General features: G+C 40.0%; 1 protein-coding gene across 1 annotated transcript in view; it reads left to right on the forward strand.

Annotated features, from left to right (window-relative positions):
- Positions 1-1,600: 1,600 nt before the first annotated feature.
- The window catches only part of rims4 (regulating synaptic membrane exocytosis 4), a 71,667-nt gene continuing 49,331 nt past the window's right edge, over positions 1,601-23,936 (forward strand). The window contains exon 1 of the mRNA XM_084745908.1: positions 1,601-1,772. Coding sequence (XP_084602034.1) covers positions 1,676-1,772 — 97 coding nt within the window. The 5' untranslated portion in view covers positions 1,601-1,675. The remainder of the gene's footprint in view (positions 1,773-23,936) is intronic.

Consider the following 23,936-nt stretch of genomic DNA (forward strand, 5'->3'; position numbering starts at 1 on the left):
GTCTCAAGTCATGAATACCAATACCGTCAGTGTTAATCGCGTGAGTCTCAAGTCCTCAAATTTGCAACTTACAAAAAACAGTCAAATATTCTGCTTCCAAAATATAGAGAAAGGCATCATCCAGCATCTGAGCACCTCCCTTGCGACTCTGATTCACGTATTTCATGTGATCTTTGTTTGGAAAGGGCTGATGACCACTGATATGGAGAGACACAAGGAGATGGAGAGAGAAAGGAAGAGAGAGACACTGTAAACTTATCCTGCCCTGCATTGCCTCCACTGTCCCCAAGTCACGCCCATATTCCCTCATCCACGTTTCCATTGGTCGGGCTGCCAGCAACAGTCTGCTCTCCATCCCCTCTGTTCCCCCTCCTTCCTCCCCCACCTCCTTCCCCCCTTGCTCTCTCTCCCTCGCTCTCCATGCAGCTCGTCAGTGAATGAGTCCAGTCAGACACAAGCTGTTAAACAGCACAGCCTCTCTCCCTCTCTGTTCCTCTCTCATCATCTCTCTCGCTCTCTCTCTGTGTCCTTTCCCGTCTCAGGAGCAGACAGTCAGTGGAGCATCGGCACGGCAACGGAGCGACACAGGACTGAGGGAGGAGAGAGGAAGCAAACAGCAAACCTCGCTCACAGCAACACAACATTGACAACATTTACAGCAGACCGCCAACTGCAACACAGTTCAGATCAAAGCAGAAGCAACAGATTGCTCCCAGTTGCAATTGTTGCTGCAACTGATACTCTCTCGGCTGATCTGGGCTTGGAAACGATTTGCAACAGCTCCTGCAGCTGACGTCTCCTGAGGGTTTGAAAGTCAGTTTATCTGTGCGAAAGAAAGAAAAGCTTTTGCTCTGTCAAAACACGAGGAGATGACAACGCCGAAAGACAGAGACGAAAAGCTTTGATTCATTCGGGAAGCAACACGTTTCAAGCTGGGCGTCAACATCAACCTCTGCCACCACCAGCGTCTCCTCCCATCTTCGGTCTGAAGAAGACCAGGCATCCGGGCCGTGAATGCACAAGCAGGAGGATGTTAGGTTGACACGCAGAGTGCAGAGTTCAGGGAGTTTTGCTGTGACACAAACTGAGCGAGATCAGGTTTTATCAGCGTGAGGAAGCAGCTAAGACAACAAGTCCATCAGACTATCAGCTGGACCTCTGAGGACAAAAGGGGATGAACAGGACAGGAGGATGTACACCAGCTTCTGCCTGAGAATGGAAGCAATACAAGAATCCAAAAATTAAAGCAGAAATGACAGAAAGAGACAGATCCAACTTTGCTATGCACCATCACAGATAGATATTCTTTTAGGAAAAAGCATAAACAAAGATTTAATTTATTAGAACACTTAACCTCATCAAAAGTGAGCAACCAACTGAGATATATCGGACTTCACAAGGATGATTTTGCACCATCGGAGCTTGCATTTTGTCTAGAGAAAGAGCAACATCGTCGACGTCTGCTGCCACTTGCTGCAACTAAGTTTTTGCACCGATTCGATTCGGTGCGAGCACCTCTGGGGTTCTTGCTCGACTCTTCTTTTCGGGGTGAGGTGGATCTGCCGTGGGGGGCAGCTGACAGCCATCCAAGACGCCGCGAGCCGTACTCCGCGTGAAGAATGCCCAGCCGCGCTTGGCCAAGCCGGCCGACCCGGGCCCGACGACGGGCCTCTACATGGAGAGATCGCAGAGCCGCATCAGCCTGTCGGCGTCCTTCGAGGCACTCGCCATCTACTTCCCCTGCATGAACTCCTTCGATGAGGACGATGGGGGTGAGTGGGAATCGCACACAGACACACACGTGCAACCACAATAAGACTGACTTGAGCCACACATAAAACATACACACAGAAAGCACATGTGTTTGTCACCTGTCTGCTGGAAAACTGATATTTCCATCCACACGACAGGCAGGCAGTGTGTTATGTAAATCTGTCCTGGCTCAGAGGACAGTCTCACTCAGTAAATCACCTTTCAACATGTACATGTCCTGCAGAAACCTTGTTTGCTCTCCATGTTTAGTATTATATTCATCTTGGCTGATTTTTCCAGTAAGAAAAAAATCACATTTTTATTCATAAAGTCTGTAATTTGTGCACAATATGTGGAAATAATTATACTAACATTCAGTACTGAAACACAACTTTTGGTTATGATAATTGATTAATCCTTTAAGTCATTTGTCAGTCTAAAAATACCAAACATTCACTCAGCAAACAGCTTCTCAAATGTGATATTTGCTGCTTTTATGTCCTTCACATCTAAAGATGGCACTCTTTTATTTTATAGTACAAATGATTAATCTTTTTGACAAGATAATAGACATCAAATGACTGTGAAAATATTTCTTAGTTGCAGCCCTATATAGGCTTCAAATAAACATCACAGGCTGGGCAGTAATGGTTGGAATGGCAGATGTCTGCTTAGCCGTTAATGCTGGCATTTAACCAAATTAAATGCATCAGTGTTTGTGTGAGTGCAGTATGTAGGCCTGCCATATGTGTGCATGTAGTCACACAAAACTTAAAGTGATTTAGTCTTCTAAAATGTCACTTGAAAGCTCACTGAATAACAAACAAAGTCTCAGTTTTAATGATATAATGAGTCCATTTCACATCAGTTATTTTTTTTATAATAACCTGTAGAGTCTATGAAGTCAATTTGAAAATGGACGAGGTATGAGACAACAATATTTCCTCTGAGACAGAGTGACCTGAACACTGAAGTACTCAGATCCTTTATAAATCCTAAAATATCCTAAAATTAAGCAGATTACTCACTATGCAAAATCATAGTGTGAAATCATGGAACCATCAAGGTCTTGTATGCACAAATTATTTTTGCATGCACCAAGACAAAAATTGAATTTTCTGAAACTTCAGGGGCTCTGCTGTTAGTTTTGTTTGTTAGCACACGAGGGCCTCGTGTAAATCCCAGTAGAGATTTGAATCTAATCAGCAACATAACTGAAAACACCTGCAAGGGTCCGTGGGGCTTTTAATTCCTAACAATGCATCTTATTATCATATAAACTGATCATATGTTTGTATGTAAAATTAAAGTGTCTAGTAACTAATGTAGTTCTTGTCAAATACAGCTTGGTCAGTGGCCCTATGCATCAAACTAGCAGCAACAATATATGTGCAACGTCTGGGAAGACTTTCAAACTAAAGGCACAAAAACTATTTCAGCTTTAATAAAAGATCAGGTTTGTGCCTTGCATAAGTTCAAAAAGAAGTTGACTACTGGTTTCACTTGGGACACAAACCCCTGTCTCCTGTGTTCATTAATCACATCCTTCCACCTCATTGCTTCCTACGTGGACTTTGTCTCTCTTTGTGCTACATCTCCTGACGTTTATAGCATATCAAAACATCACGCTAGAGGTGCGCCTCCTCAAATAAGGCTCGAGGGATACCTACAGCATCATAGTTTGACACGTTGAGAATAAAAACAGGCTGAATATTTCCCTCTGAAATGTAGTGCAGTAGAAGACATTGTAACTGTAAGTAAAAAATGTCTCCAGCTATGGTTAAACTGGACTATGACTGACATGTATTTTTCATGTGTTGTCTGTGTGTGTGTGTGTGTGTGTGTGTGTGTGTGTGTGTGTGTGTGTGTGTGTGTGTGACAGAGTGCCTGTGCACACCTGTGTGGTTATGTCAGGTTTTCTATGATGAGATTGTCAGTAGGATCAAGTATTTCCTCAAATCGGATGCATCAGATGATGTAATTTGCTCTGAACTGGCTTTATTGCTGCATTACATTACGCCTGATTTCCTGTCATATAATCCTGTCTGAAAAACTGCAGTACCGGATTGTCTTTCCCATACAAATTGAAGTAAAGGATAAAAGTACATGGAATGTATATAAAAATATCTCTAGAAAGAAAACAACACAGGTTTCGATAAGATTGTGTATTGGCAGGTTTGAACTGCTAATGTAAGTGTAAGTAGGTCACATTGTTCCTGCTTAAACACATTTAACACAATGTATTGATAATTTATCAGCTGACATTTTCAGCATTTGTGTAAACTGCTAGAAAACAGTAAAACAGTTGTTCACACTTCATTTCCCCCATTTACCATTTACAGTAATTTCAGAAACAGTCTATAACAAAGAATAAAGGAGTGTTAAGTGCTATGAAGGTACAGAATTTGTCATTTTATTACTCCAACTGTGTTTTATTATATAGTCATTAGGGGTGGAAATTTTGTGCATTTTCTTTAGCCAATAGTTGAAACGATTAACAACTGATTAATCAATTAATAGGGCACAAAATTCATGTTTTTTTTTTCCAGAATTTTAATCTCATTTTATGTTTAGGTCAAATGGCTCCGTCAGACAAAACAAACAAGGTGAAATTACTGCCAATTTTTAGACTATCAAATAATCATCGATGAATGCATTTTAATCAGTCAAATCCTTAAAGCTGATTAATTGATCAGTGATTAATCATTAAAATCGCTAATTGTCATTTATTACTGTGTTGCCATGCATTTTCTTTTGGACTTCAATTAATGGGTGCCTACAGGAAGCATTTCTTGGGTATCAGGCCTGTAATGTACATTACCACTTTTTGCTAAAGGCTGAGTGTGAGTTTCCATTTGAAAAACATGCAAAAGAATGCAGATGGATTCGCCCTTAGTCAGGACACTATGACATCACTGCCAGGTGTGGTTAGACGTGCAACTGAGCTCACTTCAGACTTCAGACTGCACAGTGCAGCACACTTGAAAGTTTCGAGTCTGCTGAGAGGGTACAGACACAGGGGAACATTACTGACTGTGCACACTGACTCATAAAAGACATAATGTAAAAAAAAAACAAAAAAAACAAAAAACTGTGAGAAAACAGGTTAGTTATAGTGGAGAAGTGCTAAACAACATCTATCATGACCACTGAGGCTGAATTTTAAGTTGGGGATTGCAGGCCACTTTTTGAGCTATGGTTGTGGTTGGGGACATGTTAACTCTGCCTAATTAGTATGCAAAAGATTGCAATGTGATTGGTTCTACACAGAGTATGCTTGTATTTCTATTTCCTGTAACAATTGTGGGATATTCCAGAATTCTTCTCACAGAAAACAAACCTTGAACCCCCACATGAGAGTCCTCGTCGTCCTCACACAGACTTTATCACTCTTTAATCAGTACCCCATATAGAAAATCTTCATCCTTCAGGATATTTTTTACTGTGATTTAAGAGCAGAAAGCTTTGGTAGGCATCATTTTGTCGTCATTGGGCAAAATTTCTGCAATAACCTCTCAGCATATAGTAATTCAAGTGGTCTGAGGGAAAATTGGACATCTGCACCTCCTCTTGGCTCCGTTTCCAGAATCTTACCCGTGACAGGAAACACTGGCCAATTACAGTAAGTGATTCTGGAGAAAGATGGTCGATTGCTGAGTCTCATTCCCAGGTCGTCATACACTGACGCTCTGGATTGTTGTGTGTCACCTGACGACCTGAGAGTGAGACTCAGCAACCAAGTATCTCTTGCTCCAGAATCACGTACTGCACCTTTAAGTGCTGCTGTTGCATCACCTACATTTCAATGAAAACCGGCGTGAAAAAAAATGCAGCCTGGTCAGCAGTATCTCGTGGGATTTTTTTTTTTTTTTTTTTCACACAGTTGGAGCTTGTTGGAGCAGCTGGGACGTGACCAAATAGTCTGCTTGGCTGAAACCACCTGTTGTAATTATTTACACAGCAAATAACAGTAATTTCCAATCCAACACTCGCAGCAGCTCAGTCTATCCAAACCGTTCGGCCGAAGCTCTGAGACGGCAGCTCATTTTTAGAAATATCTTTCACAACATTTACACCTGCTGCCTCACAGCTACACACACACACACAACTGTGGGCAACTAATTGCTTTTGTGAAATCTGATTGTCAATGAGACACAAAGCTGGGAAAAAAAGGAAGAGTTTGAGATAAAAAGCGCTGAAAGTGACTGTTTTTTTCTTACATTAGAATTGACACATTGATGCACGTTAACAGGTTATTTGTCCTGTCCTCTCACGGGAGCACATGGCCCGTAACGATCACAGATAACACAGCTGTGCACGCGACTAAAATCACCTTTAATCACCCCAGTGAAAGTCAATATCCTACCTGTGACAATACAGCTAATCCCCCCCCCCCCCAAAAAAAAAAACACTGAGGACTTAAAAATCCTCGGGGTTAAGGTGCTCCTAAACCACAGGTCAACACCTCCATAATCTTTCAGTGAGTTGTCCTTTCTAGTTAAAGCAGCAACCATGAATAAACAGCATCCTCCATCTGACCGGAAACTTCTGTTGCATGTCTTCTCTGATTCCTTCTTCTTTCTCCTGCAGTTACGTAACAGAGTCATAAAAACGCAGCCATTTTAAGCGTAGTGATTATCGTAACGCACGTGTTATTATTATTGCTTTTATTATTCCTGTCTGTGAGCAGCAAGCGGTGCTCGCTGGTCCTGTAAAGCCTAAAACTCATTAGACGGCAGCACTGATGCTCACATGCTTGCAGGGTCATTGTTCAGGTCAGCGTGCGCTCGTTTAATTGCCACCTGGAGCTCATGACATAATGTGGGGTGTTGTTATTGTAATCAAACTTTTTTTTCTTGTGAGTCTTGCAGCTATTAGATATTAGTGTTTTGATATTATTATTATTATTTTTTGATTTGTCCACTACACTGGTGAACATGATACACAAACCTGCTGCTAATAATCAGCATCTTGAGTTCCAAGTATCACAGAATTAAAGTAATGTAACTTGTTTACTTTCCATTACCTCATTGTAAAATGTGGTGAAATTGTTTAGTCTAATATAGTGTATGTAGGGCTGCAAATAATGATTATTTTCATCATCAATTAATTGGTTGATCATTTTCTCAGTTGGTCAGTTAGTTGTTTGGTCCATGCTGATCAAAGCTGAGGCCAGTGTCCTCAAACATCTTGTTTTGTTCACAACTCAAACACATTCAGTTAACTGTCAAAGAAGATTAAAGAAACCAGAAACTATTTATATTTATGAAGCTGAAATCAGAGAATTATGACTTTTTTAACTGAAAAAAAATGACTCAGAACAATTAATCAAATATCAAAGTAGATGCAGGTTAATTAAATAGTTGATTAAATTACAGCAGGGATTAAGTTGCAGCTCTAAGCGTTTTATGTTTGTTGTTAGGTTTATTTGTTTGTCCAGCTGTTCCTCCCTTTGTTGTGCACAAATTATTGATTGATTGATTGATTTAAAGATTAAAGAAAATGGTGATATTTCCACCCAGTGACGCATCTTTTCATTAAAGGCCATGATAATGAATTGGCAACTGTTTATGCACTGTGCATGGTAGTATATTTTTTTATTTTTACTAAATGTATCTGTAATCTGATTATTTTTTAATCTAACTGTAATGAAACAGTTAACTTTTTTGTATCTAGGTTCTCCAAGCCTGCAAGTACCTTATTTTGCAGACAGTTTGTGTTATCAACAAATGCTGAGTGTAAAAATGTCAGCGAGTACTTGTTCTGGCTGACAGGAAGGCTGAAGCACTGGGGATCTTACGGTCTTAAAAGAAATTTGATATTATTCCCCTGAGTTCATTTTCACTGCAATTTTCATCCTAAGATTCAACATAAGTGGTTCTCTGTGCAGGGGAATCTGGAAATAAATAAGTATAAATGAACAAACTCATTAGAAAATGCTGAGTCAGCAACACATTTCCAGGAAAATTGGTTCCCAGTGATGTGAGGCCATCTTGGGAGACCAGACAGAACACATGAAGATCGTCGCCAAAGCTAATTCACACTGTCACCTGCCTCAGAGGTGTCAGTGTTTACATGCTAGCCAAGAGGAGTCTGATGTAAGGCAGCATGCTGGGACATCACCTGTATGAAAGTGTGAATAATTTGTTTACACTCACGAACAGAATTCAACCTGTCGACGCTCTTTTGTTCCTGTGGACGTCTCCGCGGGAAAAAACAGGCACCCACACATCAGTGCCAGCATTGCTGTACACACATCTGTATGAGCACTCATGCATTCATAAATAAAAGTCTTCCTGCGCTAAGAAACACACATTTACACATTTTTATGATTGTGGGCCACACGTTCCCGCACACACACACACACACACACACACACACACACACACACACACACACACACTGATATGAAAGCAGTGTGTGAGGTAATCAGAGCGGAGCGGGAGGCCGTGGTTTGTGGCTCTCAGTCTAATTAAATGCTAATATGGCTCCTGATTGTGGCTGACTGCAGCTAAATAGAGGCCTGATTGCAGGTTAATTCTCTCTCTCTCCCTCTTTATCCCAATGTCTCTCTGTCAAGCTTTCACTCTCTCTCACCCACCCCCTTTCATTCAATGATTTAAAAATCCTGTTTGCAGGTTAACTCGGTCTTTCCACCTTAAATTGTCTTTTAATCGCTTTCCTTTTCTTGTTTTCCCCTCACTCTGTTCCTGCTCCACTCACTCTCGCTCTTCAGTTTAATTCAGTTCAAATATGTTTAACTGACAGTGGAGTGAGGTAATAAAAACAGAGGGTAAATTTTTTGTTTATGTACGTTTTGTGTCTGAAATCTGCATCAGCTTTTAGAAGATGGAGACCTGGAGATCTGACATCCCCACTGTGTAGTTATGAGTCACCTTAGAAAATCAAAAGGAGCTTTGATGGTGTCGACATGTAACAGGTTCAGGTGAAATAATTAAATTTTATCCAGGGAGTCCAGTTTGACTCACAGATTCATGAGCGTGAAGCCTTATCCGATACCCAAAAGCAGATGTGCGCTTTTCACATTATGAGTTATGTTGAGCAAAAAAAATTTAGCCCATTGTTTTGCAGAATAACCCTGTGATATTAGGCAGAAGTCATCACTGTCTAATGAACTTGGGGCTGTTTTTTACAAATGGATAACGATTCGATTTAGTATCAATATTTCAATTACAATACCACTTTTGGTTGGATATGAAAGAGATTATATGCTGTAACTTGTACAAGGAACCTTCTAATCTGGTGCATTATTAAAAAATATTCATGTTTATATTGGGTATTGACCTTACAGCATTTACTGGCAGTAACAGTTAAGATAGTCCAAGCTACACTGTAAACAGACAGTGGCGATCAGCTGTGTCTATGCCTTCACAGCCTCTAAAATCACCTCCAACAGAGCAGATATTTCCACTCATCTTCCAGCATCAGTTCACTTCCTGTTTTGGCTCGTTCCATCATTTTAAAAGTGCTGATAAAGTATGGACTGTATTGTCCTCTGATCAGCAAAGCCCAATTTGCAGAAAGCACCAGACACTGGTGGCCGAGGTCCTGCTGCAGCTTGGGGGAAACTGGCTAAATCCCAGCCTTATAGAATGAAAAAGAAAATACACCAAACTTCACCTTCTGATCTGGATGTTTTTTTTGCAATATAAGCAGTTTGACTCAGCTGAAGTTCACTAGTCTAGATCTGGGGGCCAGATCTCATTAAGGCTGACCACGCCAGACTAACGGGGTTTAAGCTTCACACATTCACCGGAAAAAATTACATGAATGTGGCAGGTGTTGGGGCAACATTTTGATAAATAATGCAGTCAAAATTGGTCATGTGTGGTATCTCTTTACATTAAATTTGTTGCACAGTTTGCAAGCATAAAGCAGTAGAGTTACAAGGAAAGTCCAGTTCAGTTAACGATTCAGCCAGAGTCAAAACCAGGAAAACAGTCACACAGGCGAACAAATCTGACAAGAGAGCAGGGAATCCAAGGTTCAAAAACAGGCAAATCTGGCAAAATAACACTGGATAGGTTTGCAAAAACACACATGACAATCCGGGAAAGGGCAAGGGAAAGTTGACTGGTGTATATACTGAGGGTCTGATGAGAGAATGAGGCACAGGTGAGGAGATGGGCGGAGAAAACCAGGTGAAGGTAATGAGCCGACTGCATGGGCTGAGAGGAAGGCAGGAAAGTTATGAGACATGAAGACAAAACCAGATGAAAACAAAATGTGCTGTGCTGTTTACATGACAACATTTTCAACATAATAAAGGTAAACGTTTGCTGCGTTTTGGCCAGTCCTTCACATGGTAACGGCGCATTCAGGGCCTGAAAATGCAAACTTCTGAAACCAGGTTCCAGAGTGTCAGCTTTTGAAAATGTCACCTTTACCACTGCTGCAATATGAGCTTCCTGTGATTATGTTTTTTGGTCGAATAGCCATGCTTGAGTCATGCACACTATAGCTTTTCCATTCTTAGCATTCTTAGCAACACAGCTGTCATGTAAACGTGGCCGAAGAGTCGGAGAGATTCATGACATCCGTCTTTATTGACTTCCTCTTAAGAAGCAATAAACAGGATGATATATTATGTCAGTTTAAACCCCATTATACTGAAAGATAATTAATAAACACTAATAAAAGTATGATATAAGTATAAATATAAAGTATATTAAGATCCAAAAGGTGATACTGTGTAGCAGCCATGGTTCAGCCTCTGCTGTAAAGGCAGGTTGATTTGTCGTCTTAATTATTAGACTGTATTACTTGTTGAACTAATAAATTGACAACTAGCCCACAGTGAGCGATCATTTCAGTTCGCTGACTGAACTAAAATGAATTTACACTCTAAAGATTTATGCCCACCTTAAAATACAAGTAACCTTTAAATCAAAAGTAGCTGAGGTGAGTTCAGCAGATTTTACTCTTTACTGTCACATCTCTCTCTTTGACCTGAATTACAGTTTGCGGTTTTTGCTCTCAGTCTGTTCTCATGTCTCCCCAGATGATCAGCAGACGGAACATGCGCACACACACACACACACACACACACACACACACACACACACACACACACACACACACACACACACACACACACACACACACGCACACACACACATTATGTATGTGTTATCTAGCGGCTCAGGTGTCAGCTCTCACTGCTCCTGGTGACAGACTGACAGCTGAGTGCTGATTCTCCTGCATTACAGATTAAATGTTAAACATGAAAAATTAAATGTTCACTCAGCGACTCATCGATCCGTCCATCTCATCACCTGTCTGACATAAACCAACATCCAACATCCATGCGTCTTAAAGGAGAAATCCCCCTAAAAGTTACAGTGTTCACAGAAATAAAGAGCATCCTAGAAGTTACTCTTTGCACCTAAAATTTTCTTCTGCTGGTAGTAGTTTCCTACAATCCAACTGATATCTACTTGTTGCTTTCAGCTGTTTCAGCAGTTTTCTAGGAAAATCATGTATGCCTTTTATTCAAAACCAATTGCTGCATTGTATTCTGAGATGTTTCCTGCTTTAGAGGTCGCAGAAACTGAACTTTGTGTCTCTTCTATGACAGATTCCCTCCTGTATGATAACTAAATGTTGGTGTTCATATCGCCAATGTTGGAATAACTTCAGTAAAGACACTAATACTAGAGTAGAATTTTACTCCAACTGAAACTGAAAGTCCAAACCAAAGTCAGTATTTTTGATAAGATTCAGTTGATTGGTTTGACAGGCATGCATCTGGCATCAGTGTGTTGTCAGTCCAGTTCATCCTCTTGGAAAATAATTAAAAAGTATCAGAATATATGTGTTTTTTTTCCCCAAATGACTCTTTATAAAGTCGTCGGACTTAATGTCAGTTAAACATTCGGTCTTCTCTCCCTCATTTTGTTTTGTTGTGCTGTTTTTCAACAATAGCCTGAAGAAGAACTTCCTGTAATTGGTCCCAATCTATCTAAAACATCAGACTTCATGTACAACAATGTTTTGCATATAAAATCATATTCTGCAAAGTAGTGAAAGAAGTAAGTCTTTAAAAATAAAACTATTCAAGAGTTTTCATTCATAATTATACCTGTATGCCTCAGTATATTTGTTGATATACTTACTGAGATCCCAGCCAGGCAACAGATAGTGAAGCACCTACTGCAATGACACCACAGCTGCCAGATACAGATGCAGGAGGACAGGAATGATAGAGAGCTGAACATTATGTCACAGTTTCTGAGAATTCTTGGCAAAAAAATGTGTTTAGTGAGGTCACTGTAACCTCGACCACTAAAGTCTAATCAGCTCTTCTTTGAATCTAAGTGGTCATTTGTACAGAATTTGAAGAAATTCCCTCCCTGGACACAGGTTTGTCAATATTTTTCAACAATTCTGAATCACAGAGGTCTTTCAGCATACAGTTATGAATATGCCTGGTGATCGGTCCAGTAGTAGTGAAGATCAGACAAGCTGCAAGTCTGTTGATCATGTGTGCACGCAAGCAAATGCATTATCTCCGACATTTGGTGGGGATAATACTAATAATAATAATAACTTGATCTGTGTGATTAATAAGGAAACATAAATACAACAGAGAAAGCAATGGTAAATTTCCAAAAGGTGTTTTTAAAGAAATATTGGTAAAGTGTTTTAGGGAGGATGTATTTTCCTCTCAGGCTTGTTCTTGTCCATTCTGATCTTCCCATTAATCAGTTGAAGAAAAAAAAATCTCTAATATAGAAACAGAGCAGGCGCTGCTGCTGCTGCTCAGGGAGACTAATTGAGTCTATATTTCTTTGTGTGAGAGTCTGCTGCTGTAATTCTCTGCTTGTAGGGACCAAATGTTCTCACAAGAAGAGAAAAATGATGAAAATCTTCCACAGTGAGGATTTTTTCTTCAGCCCCTCACTTCCTAAAAGGGTAACTTTAGTATTTTTCAACCTGGTCCTTAACTTTCCATGTTTTTTTTGTGTGTGTGTCTAAGTGACTAATGGGGACAACAATTTTTGAAAATGGTGCAGTATTGAGTCAGAATGTTGCAGCCACCAGAGGCAAAACTAAGCTATAACATAATCCCTACAGACAACTGCACACTGTCACAATAAGTCCAGAGTTTTTGTTTTTGCCACTGACAGGCTCAGATTGTTATTCTAAGTGTGTGACGACATTATGGAAAGGATACCTGCAGAGATAAACGCTTTTTTTTTTATGTTTGGTTTAACCAGAAACAGTTATTTTATTGCTCTTGCCAAACTAACCAGACTCCCTTTGCAAAACTGTAATTGTCATCTTGACTCAAACTCAGCAGAAACAAAATCATACTCACCAAAAAATCTCGGCTCATCTTTTCAGTGCTCCAACAATCTCCAGCTCTGGTTGTTTGGTCAGAATGAAAGTCTTTATTTGCCGAGGCAGGTGTGAAAACAGTCTGCATCAACATGCTGTTTCTCCTCGCTGCTTATCTGATATCCGACCCCTCTCTTGCTCCTCTCCCGTCTGAATAAAGGGGTTATTTTGACCAAACCAAAGTTAGTGATTGTCGAAAAAGTGGAAACATGAGCCAGGATGGTTTTGGTGAGTTTTATTTTGTTTCTGTCGAGTTTGAATGGAGATGAGGAGGACAATGTTAAAGAAGAGCACTTCATCTGCAGTGTCTTCCTTGGAAATCTCTGTTCTGGCCCATAATTTGTTATTGTTTGCACACTGAACATTAATTTGACTTTAAATTAATGCAGAATGTTTGTTGAATGAGTGTCTGATCTCATACAACGGTTAAATTAAGCAATAAGTTAATGGAGTCTTGCAGGCAGAGACTAAACTCCAACTCCAGAATGTGCATTTTCAGAGCAGTGGGCTTTTGTTTTCAGGATACTGGGATTAACTTTACATTGACAGACTTTTGACTGTTATAAAAAGCAGTGGAGGACTTTTGTTACTCGTTATTGTCAGAGTCCAATGTTGTACTTGGCTTGTACTCCTGCAGCATTCCTGCAGCCTGTCTGAGTTTCCCAGGGTCCATAGAGGACAGGGCAGGAGGAAACAACTTGTTTCTTTAAAAATACTAAAAAATACCAAAGTTGCACCCAATTTAGAACAAAATCTTTGCTTTATGGTGAAGATTAGAATTTAGATTACATTTAGGTTGAAGTTCAGGTGATTGGTTTACATTTTTTCTGAGTATATTTCAGAAACTTATGAATGAGAGTGAGCTAAACGTGTGTGAATTATGAGCATGCACCAGATATTATGATGTCATAACAACAGCTGAGGTAATGAGAGGTCACTTATTGTGGGAGGATCCGGAACATTAGCTTTCAGCGAATCAGAGGACAGATGGAAAAAAGTGATGGGATGGAAAAAGAGCAAATGATGGATGTTGGAGCAGAGGTGGAGGGAGTCAAGGAAGAAAGGAGCTATGGAGAGAAGAAAGCAGCATCAATCATACATCAACCAGGGGTGAGGGAGGGACAGAAAAGACAGAGAGGAGAGTGATAGAGGTGACAGAACAGCGGGGGGAGGGATGGAGGAAGCAAGAATTTAAAAATTAAAATGGCTCGGTAGGTCTCTTTTCCCCTCCTCGCTCGTTACCCTCGTCTTTTATCCTCGCTCCTTTCCTTCCCTTAGTGCTTTCCTCCCTCCTCTCTCCTTCCCTTCATTGTATCATCATCACTCCATCTCTCTGTCTTCACTCCCGCTGTTGAGCCGCATGCAGGCCAAGCACTGAAAGGACAAAAGGAGAAAGAAAAAATAAGTTTCCTTGTCAAAATAAATCTCATAATGCTGTGAGGTTGTGTTTTTAATCAAATGAAAAAAAAAAAACTCAGTAAAAGGATTTCTACCCACTGCAAATGTAGCTATGATAATGATGCATGGAGCAAAGATATGAGTTATGGAGGAGAAAGAGGGGTGATGGAGAGGAGGAGAGCAGTCTCTGGTGTGCATCTGAGCTGGAGAGATGACCCAGAAAAGTCAGGAGTACAAAATGGACTGCCAGGAAAGGAGGTCTATTCTATAGGGAGGAGGAGGAGGCAGAGGAGGGGCGGAGGAGGTGAAGGCTGCAGGTGTTCATTTGTTATACTGAGCATTATGGGAGCAGCGAAGGTGTTCTTCAGCGTGCTGTAGTCTAATGCAGGAACAATGGCTGTGCTTGTTGTTTCAGTGCAGTGGAAGGAGTAAAGATGCAGGAAAGATGTGGTGCCAGGCAGCAGCGATGCACACCAGCAGCACCACATGTTAGGGAGAGGTTTGATTAATTAGATTTTCATTACCCGGGGTTTATACTGTAATATGATGTTAGACAATATGCTCATCTTCTCCAAATGAAGCAAAAAAGAGATGCGAGAGGACAAATATTTAATGTTGGCAAGATTAGCTTTTTCTGGACCAAACTGGCTCGCTGCTGTGTTGGAAATTTTTATTCTTCAGGGATGTTCAGACTGAAATCAAAGCACACATTTCGCTTTGCTTAGTTAGTATAAAAGAGTGTTTTTGCAATGTTTTTATCAGCCTCACACACCGATTTGAAACAGACCCGATGGAAAAACCTGCCCAAACTGGACATGCGTGAATTAATGTTCAAACAAATGTGATCCAATCTGTAGGGGACGCATGAACAGTCAGACCTGATCAGACCCGACCAGTGGTGGGGGAAGCATCCAGACCCTTTATCTGAGGAAAATTTCAATACTGCACTGTAGACATGCTCGGTTACAAAAGTCAAGTCCTGCATTGAAAATATTACCCAAGTAAAAGTATGCAAGCGTAAGGAAAAGTCAGGAAAATATAATTAAAGTATTTTATTAAAAATATAAAGCATACCTCTGTCCCCTGTGACTGTTTCACTATTATATATTATATCATTAGTTTATTATGACTCATGCATTAATGCAAATTCAGGATTTTTACTTTTATAGTTGGATGAGTCACACCTCATTTTGAACTATTTTGTGTGGAACTGCAACTAACGATTATGTTTTTATCATGGATGATTCTGCTGATTATTGTCTCCATTAATTGGCTGACTGTTTGGTGTATAATAACAACAGTCCAAACTTCATAATTATTTAAAAAAGTAATTAATTTATTAAAGGAAAAGCAGTAAATCCTCACTTTTGTGATGCTGGAACTGCGAAAGGTATGAAAAGTTGACTAATTGATTAATTGACAAATCATTTCGGCTGTATTTGTATAAACTGCTGAGTAGTTTAATTTATAACATCACATTTTATCAGCTCTTCTTATGTTTTGTGCATAAAAATCTTAATTTGTAACGTAACTAGCAAATGTAGAGGAGGTAAAAGTACAATAGTCCACCATAGTAATGTAGTATAGTAACTACTTGAGTAAATGAACTTAGTTAGATTCCACCACTGGAACAGACCTGAAGATAATTAGGTCTGACCCAAAATATGGTGGAACTGAACAGACACACTAAGTACAGACTGTTTACCTCCACCTGTGCACGACGGAGAGCCTTACTGAACTGCAGAGGCTCGTATCTCTGTGGAAACTGTCTACACTGACAGTGATGCTGCTGCTGTGCTGCTACTGCCAGCCTTATCTTTCTACACGAGTCTGCAGAAGAGTTGTGAAGAGAAGTGACAAGCTATAACCACAAAGCAGTCATGTCGTTCAGAGAGAGAGAGAGAGCAGAGATGGGTTTGTCTGTTCAAGGGTACAGCAAATGGATAATATTGAAATTTAATGTGACTTCTTTCAACACAGGTGTATTTCTGAGGTTGTAATTATAGCTCGCTGCTGTTGGGTACTGTTTAGCACCATTTTTGTTGAAGCAACATAGTGTCATATTGCACTTCTAACTCTAATTGCTTTATATAGCACCAAAAGCAGCTCCCCACATGATTACACTACTTTTAGTGCTCTTTAGCGCCGTTTTTATTTAGTGTGTACAGACATAGATATTGAAACTGTAGTAAAAGGTGTCCTGTTGCTGGTATGTTGTCAATATGACTATCAACAGATCATTTTCATAATCTATTTTTGCTGAGAGCCGTGCGTCTCACATGAAAAAAAAAACAGGCATGATGCCAAATCTCTTACATGAAGTGTCGCTGTGCATGAGCTGCGCTGCTCACACAGACTGTGTGGCTTGTTAAAAACAACTGAAAAGCAAGAGGTTCCAGGGTGCACACACACTGCTCACGTAAGGCAGTGTGTCTTGGGCGTTTAATAATGAGAGAACAGCAACACCGGCAGCAGCAGCATGATATCCCACCAATTAAAGAGCACAGCGATACATGTCGCCATTTTTCCTGCACTTTACGGCTCGCTCATACTCTCTGCCTGCCTCAAAAAAAAAAAAAAAAAAAAGATTCTCTCCTGTGATGATGATGCCACCTGAGATTTGAAGATGCAACGGAGGGAAAGAGGCAGAAAATGAAGAATGGTCAGAGGACAGAATGAGACGGTCTGAATGATGCACTTGTGTCCTGACAGACTGCTTTGTGCCAGACGGAGAGCAGGAAGTCAAGTTGTCATGCGGGCTTCAAGTGCAGACAAAGCCGCATGAGACGAGCTCTACGCTTGCCTCTTCAAACACACCATTACATAATGAATGAGAGTGTGATTTCATTCTTAATGCCACAGCCGGTTAACAGCCGTGCTTTGTGTGGTAATGACAGGAAATCACCGAAAGGCAATTTGAATGTGTTGATCCATCGAGCTTTGACAGCCGCCACCCATTGTTTCTGATGACAGGTTAAATCCTCCCATCCTGCTCCGGCAGCTTGTAAATCTTCCTGATACGAGTGTCTGTTAGTAATGACAGAGAAATATTAGTTAAGAGGAGGAAAAGAAGGCCTGTTTTCTTATATCTTCCTTTCGCTGTGACCTTTTCCTCCTCTCCCTCTGTGCATCTCCTTCTCCTCCTTTCTAATCAGCTCTTTGTCCTCTTTCCCTCTCCCTGGTCCTCCTTTTCCTCTTGAACCCATCTTCTTCGTGCCTCTGTTGATTTTCATCTCTCCTCTTTTCAATTTTCCCCTCTACTCCTCTTCTGTCATCTCTCCCCTCTTCTCCCATCTTTCCCTGAGTCTCTCCCACTGTGCGTCTCCTCTCGAGTCTTCACCCCTCATCACCTCTAATTTTCTGCCTTCTCCTTCACCTCCTGCTCTCTCTCATATTCATCTCTCCTACTTATCACTCCTTAAACTCTTCTGTCCTCTCCTGTCTTCTTCTGCTGTGGCGTCTCTCTCTGTGTTCTGGGTTATACACAAAAGGAAAACTGTTTTATAGCATCTTGTTTTTTTACTTTCTTTGCTCTGTCTGTCAGTTTTATTGGTTACAGTAACATTTTCCTCACCAAAGTTAGTTCTGAGATCTGGGAATGCGGCATTTTTCACAGCAGACATTTGGTCTTTTCATAGTAGGAAAAGCACAGATGGAACTAAAAACATTAACGTCTCTGTTTGAATCAAGTGTCCCAGGAAGCCGTGAACTGTATCCACTTCCTGCAGTCTTGTTTTCCTAATAAAATGAGTTTTTGTCAAGCAAATGTGTTGCCAGCAGAAAATGTATTCCTGTAATATAATGAATATGCTTTTTTTAGTCAGTCCATGAACATTTATATTGAATGTGTCATGATCAAGAAAAATATTTGGGGTTGTTTTTAGGCAGCGGAAAGCAGTTGGATTACGTTTCGGAGAGATGGTCTAGATTTTTTTGCTAGTTTAAAGGACACAGCACAGTTTTCTTCAAACTTAAAGAAATGGTCTGACACTTTAGAAGTAGAAGCAGAAATTAGAAGAAAGCACTACTCTCATATTTGTCCATTTGTCGGTGTGTCAGCAGAGCATGGCAGGGATTTGCATTTCTGTTACAACAGAGCTTCACATTTGGAGGTGTTTCTTTTAACTTATAATGCCATCGTCTTGCAAAAGAATGGATAATCACTTTTCATCTTCTTTAAATTCTTGACAGTAAAAGTCCCCTGTTATTTTGTTATTTAAAAACTTTCCTCATGGAGGAGCAAAATCAATGCCGGCTTTAACTTAACATGATTTTGATTCAGCTGAAAGTGAACATGAAACAACAAAATAAAGCAGATATCTGAAAGTACAAACAGCAATGCAACTAAACATCAAACTGCAGAGATTCGGGTTAGTTGAGTCTTGCGACACAGGTTGTTTGAGGGGTAGAGTGGGGGTTGTCAGTTGATTGGCTGTGATCGGTGAGTGACCGCAACCTGCTTGGAGGGGGTTCAGGGACAGTTTGGTCTGATTTCAGAGATGGTCCATCTTGGGTGTGACATGACACAGCTCAACACTTTTAGACTAACACAAATCAATGCTGGAAGATTTGACTATCTGCAGCCAAATGTGCCAATAGAAAAACACCAAAGGTTAGCTTAGCTTAGCGCTGGCAACGGGGGGAAACAGCTAGCCTGCTACCAGCACCCCTAAACCTCAATTTTAACTCAACTTACATTTTGTTTGTTTAATACATTAAATAAGTGTTAGGCAAAACTTTGCTTGACTTTTTCTGTTATGTGTGTGAAGTAAACTAGTAAAACAAAGGATGGACCTAAATAAGGCAGACTGAAATGAAGCAGGCAGAGTTCAAAGTGATTTAATTACAAACCAAAAGTAACAGAGGATCAGGCTTAGATGGATGACGTGGTAGTCCAAAACACAAAACTAAAGCTGTTGAAATACAAAATAAAAGGTCAAAAAACATGTGGAAAACACAGACACAGCTTGGATACTCAACACAATAGAGAACGACGAACTGACACAGAAACAGAGAAACACAAGGACTAAATAAACAAGCAACTAATCAGACACAAGTGGAACTAATCAGACAGGTGAAACAAATGGCAATCAGAAAGGGCAGGAAAAGGACGAAGACGGGAAATAAAGTCAAGACACATGAGGGAGGACCAGGACTACAAAATAAAACAGGAAGTAATCGACAAAAAACCCCAAACCTTAACAGTTTCTTAAAAACTGTGGCTTCCCTGGCAGTGGCTCAGACCAAAGAAATAGCCTGGCCACATATCCTGCCATAAAATGTTGTTTTATGCTCACACAAACCATATATATAATGTGTTAACTAGTGAGCTTTACAAGTGCTAATAGATATATTTTGTTACCTGTGGACTGACCTAGCTTTCTTTATGCTAAGCTAAGCTAACAGGCTACAGCGTTCCCTTTAACAGACTGATATGAAAGTGGTATCAGTCTTCTCATCATGAGTAGGGCGTGGTGTATATTACCAAATTTTGAACTTAAGCTTTAACCAATAATTTTTAGCAGTAACAACACATGGGTCACTGGGTGTAAACTCCAGTCTCCAGTGTGAGAGAGAGTCTGGTGCTCTGTGGGCCCAATCATCAGCCTCAGCCTCCTCCCTGTGACATTTGTGCAATATAAGGATGTGTCATGCTTCCTTCCAGGATATAAATGTCATTTGGAAGAGATACGGTTGAATTCAGACACTGTGAACACACTTATTAGTATGAAATTTGAGTTTCTCACATACAGTATGCTTCCACATTTTGATGCACCACGCTCAAAGCTGTGACAGCATCAAAGACCATCACTAATGTCTCACAACTACACCTTTCCTCCACCTCTTGTTTCGGTGCTGCAATGCCGCTAAATTAAAAAAAGTGTATACACATCTCTTTACTGTCTGTGCCCTATTTTGTGACAGAGCAATGAAGATAAAGATATAATTCACTTAAAGTGAACAGGTCTCGCCTCTCTTACAATTCAGCAGCTCCTCTCTTCGGTGTCATGTTGCTAATTAGATTAAGTTGCGAATACAGAAAAGCTTTAATAAAATTAACTTTGTGTAATTATCTGATACGATTATCAGGTCTTATTAATGAATCTAATATGGTTATAATTTGCTTACATCACACTCCTGACACGTTTTGATGAACCTCAAGTTAGAGAATCATCAGGTGTTTCTGCTTTTTGCTGCAGCATCGCAAAATAATTGAATGTGAAGGTGCACATTAGCTCTAATTTAATTTCTGTGTAATTTCTTGATGTGATTATCATGTAGAAAAGTGCATTAACACTTAATGGAGTTACAAAATCTCTAATGACACCTGCATGCTGCAGATAACATTTCCCGTAGCTTCGGTATGTTAATTAAATGAATGTGAGGACATACAGAATGGCTGTGAAGGTGTCTTTATGGCGAGGCGTAAAGCTGGACTGACTGAACAGAGGGGCGAGCAGTAAAACAGGCACTTTTCTCCACATGCAGCACTTTATTGCTGACTGCTGCCTCGTCCGCTCATTATCTGGCAAGATGCCGTTCGTTGCTCACCGTGCTGCTTATGAGTGTTTGGGGGGCGTTCAAGTGCCATTGTTCCTCTCTGTTTAAAGATATACTCGCTGATTTTGTTATTCTTTTCAACATTGTCACATTTTATGTGGTTGTTCAGTCAGTGTTGATGGTAAATGTAGTCAGTGGAAGCAATAAATTCCTCAGTGTGTGTTTTATTTTACAAGAAAGCTGAGTTCTTCTTCTCCAGAATCCACTGTTCATCCTGCATCCAGTTATGTCACAGTGACGTTGTTGGTACTCGATCAAAGCTTAGAGCATTTCTTGGCTTTCAGTTACATGTACCATCATGAAAAAGTGGAATTTTCCCTTTCACTAAGAATCAATTTTATAATCAATTTTTTTTGTGAAGATGATTAGATGACATGTGTCTTATTTTTAATGCCGTGACAACCAATTTGGAGGTGTACATGTCTGTTTTTAATCAAATTTCCATTCCTTGGAATGAAGGACACAAACTGACATTACATGTTAACAGGGGTGTAACAATACATCGATCTGGGCTGATGTATCGATTCAGTGATCCAATATTATCAAGCTACATTGTCATCTTTAAGGTTAGCCTTTATTTTTTGAAAGTCCCGCGATATGTCTGTGCCATAAATGTCTCAGAGGGTTCAGTCATAAAACTGTCAAATCTTATCTTTTTGTGAGTTGATGTAAAATGTAACATATGATATTGTCTGATATCAGTCACAGACCCCTGAACTGAATCAACCTGAAATCGTGTTGTGGCAGACTTTGGACAATGATATGATATTTGTCAATATCACAAAGAATCAATATGATAAACTTGTAATTTCCACCTCTACATGTTCAGATAAGATTTTTGGTACTGCGGGAAAAATAAGACAAATAAACTTTACACCTGTGTTTTCCAAAAACTATAAGACTGTTGGAAATCAACAATCTTTGCTTTCATTAAATTTAAGAAATGCTCCAGCAGCTAAATGAATTGGGACTCATCAGTCAGTCAGGTGATGTTATTATAGAGCCACAAGCTTGGACGTACTTCTCTAGGGAGCATTGGACAAACAATGTGATACTCAAAAAGAAAAAAAAAAGTCTCAAGTGCTCAGACATTTAAATGATGAAGCTGCAAAGAAAGTTCTCTTGGGTAGGGAACACAAAAGTCCAAAAATAAGAAAGGCTCTTATCTGGCAATAGTTTAAATAGTCTTTATTCAGACAGGCTTTTTGTGCTTGTGGGTTGTGACCCAGCTCCATTTAAACAAAACAACATTTCTTCTTTTTAAAACAATCCATCGTCTTGCTTAATTTCGAGGACTTAACAATAGAAATATGAAGCCTTCTTTCTTCTAAAATGTAGTGTTTCTGATCCCTCACAAAGTCAGTTCTCATCTTTATCTGTTGCATCAGGCAGTCTGAATTTTATTTGGTCTTTGCACCTTGTTGACAATTACATTTCTGGGCCTCATACCAACCCAGCGTTTTTGATTCTGATGTTAGCTCTGAATATAATACAAGCCATCCTTCATCGGAGTGTGTCTTGTTTTTTAAGTGAGGCGGAATCGCTTCAGAGGGACTTTTCCAGTGGAGCGCACAGTGACTTATTAAGACTCCAAACCACAGCAACACGATGCGTTGTCATCTGATGATACAATAAAAATTTAAAACCATAACAGCTGTTAGGCCGTCGGTGCACACAGAGGGAAGGTGGCTCAACTAAATAAACTTTGCAAAGAACTTCAGTGATGGTTATAGCTCATAAAAACAAAAAGTGTGCTTTGGTTTGTGCAAATATTACCTCTGGAGAAGGCGTCCTTAAAAATGTCCTTCATGTCAATATTTACTTGGCTCTTTTGGAGCTCTTTACTGAATTCATCAAGTCTTTGTTGCTGTTGAGTCTTCAGGGTAGACTTTTCATTTCCAAAAGTCCTTGCTCAGACATTTTCCTCATTTTAAAAAGTCCTTGTTGGAGCCTCTTCTTCCACTTTGGATCAGTTAGTCTTCCTCGCTTCCTTGTCGTCTCAATACAGACATTGGCAGGGAGAAATCCCCACAGTGCCAGCTCTAATAGAGGATAGAGGACTCTGTTGTGTGTGTGTGTGAGTGACTGAGTGCTAACACAAGTGCTTTTCGTATGTGTGTAAGTGTGTGTGTGTGTGTGTGTTCTTGGTCAAAGATCCAGCCAAAATCATGTTAAATTTATTTCATTGGAAGCACCAACAGAATCGGTCCCCCTTAAAGTGATTTGTTTCCCTGCAGCAACACAGTCAAACTGTCCAGTCATGGCTCTGTCCAGAAGAGAGGGAATGAGGACATAAACGCCAAAAGATGGTTTTTGTATTCACTTAAATGGATTTCATCAAGATCCTGTCAGTATGTCACTCAGGTTAAGTATCTGAACCTTTAGGGCACTGGTACGATATAAAGATGTTTTTGTTGAGATTGATTTACAGAACGTATTCAGCATCAGTCTGATAGGACAGCTCTTCTGGGTTCACCAAAATGCTGGTGCATGTTTAGCTTATCTTTGCAGAAAATTAAAGCAGAATGAAAGTGTTAATGTAGCTCTAACGCCTTCTAATAACTGAACGACTACAGATACACTTCTTTCTGTAATTAAAGTGTGAAATTTCCAATCTGGCAAAAAAAAAAAAAACAAAAAAAAAAAACAGCAACCAGTTCCTGTGTAGAACAAAGAGAAGTTTAGATTTAAAGTCTCTTTCAAGATGATAACTAATCATTTAGGTTTTCATCTGTCTGCACTACCATCAGGTGAAAACTGTATCTGACTTCTATGAGAGCAAATACCTGCAAACTTAATGACATTTCCATCAGCCTCAGCTGTACTGTTTCTGTGCCAATTATTGTTATGCTAACATGCTAAAC

This window comes from Lutjanus erythropterus, chromosome 2, assembly GCF_056507025.1.
Source record: "Lutjanus erythropterus isolate fLutEry1 chromosome 2, fLutEry1.hap2, whole genome shotgun sequence".
NCBI classification, from domain to species: domain Eukaryota; kingdom Metazoa; phylum Chordata; class Actinopteri; order Lutjaniformes; family Lutjanidae; genus Lutjanus; species Lutjanus erythropterus.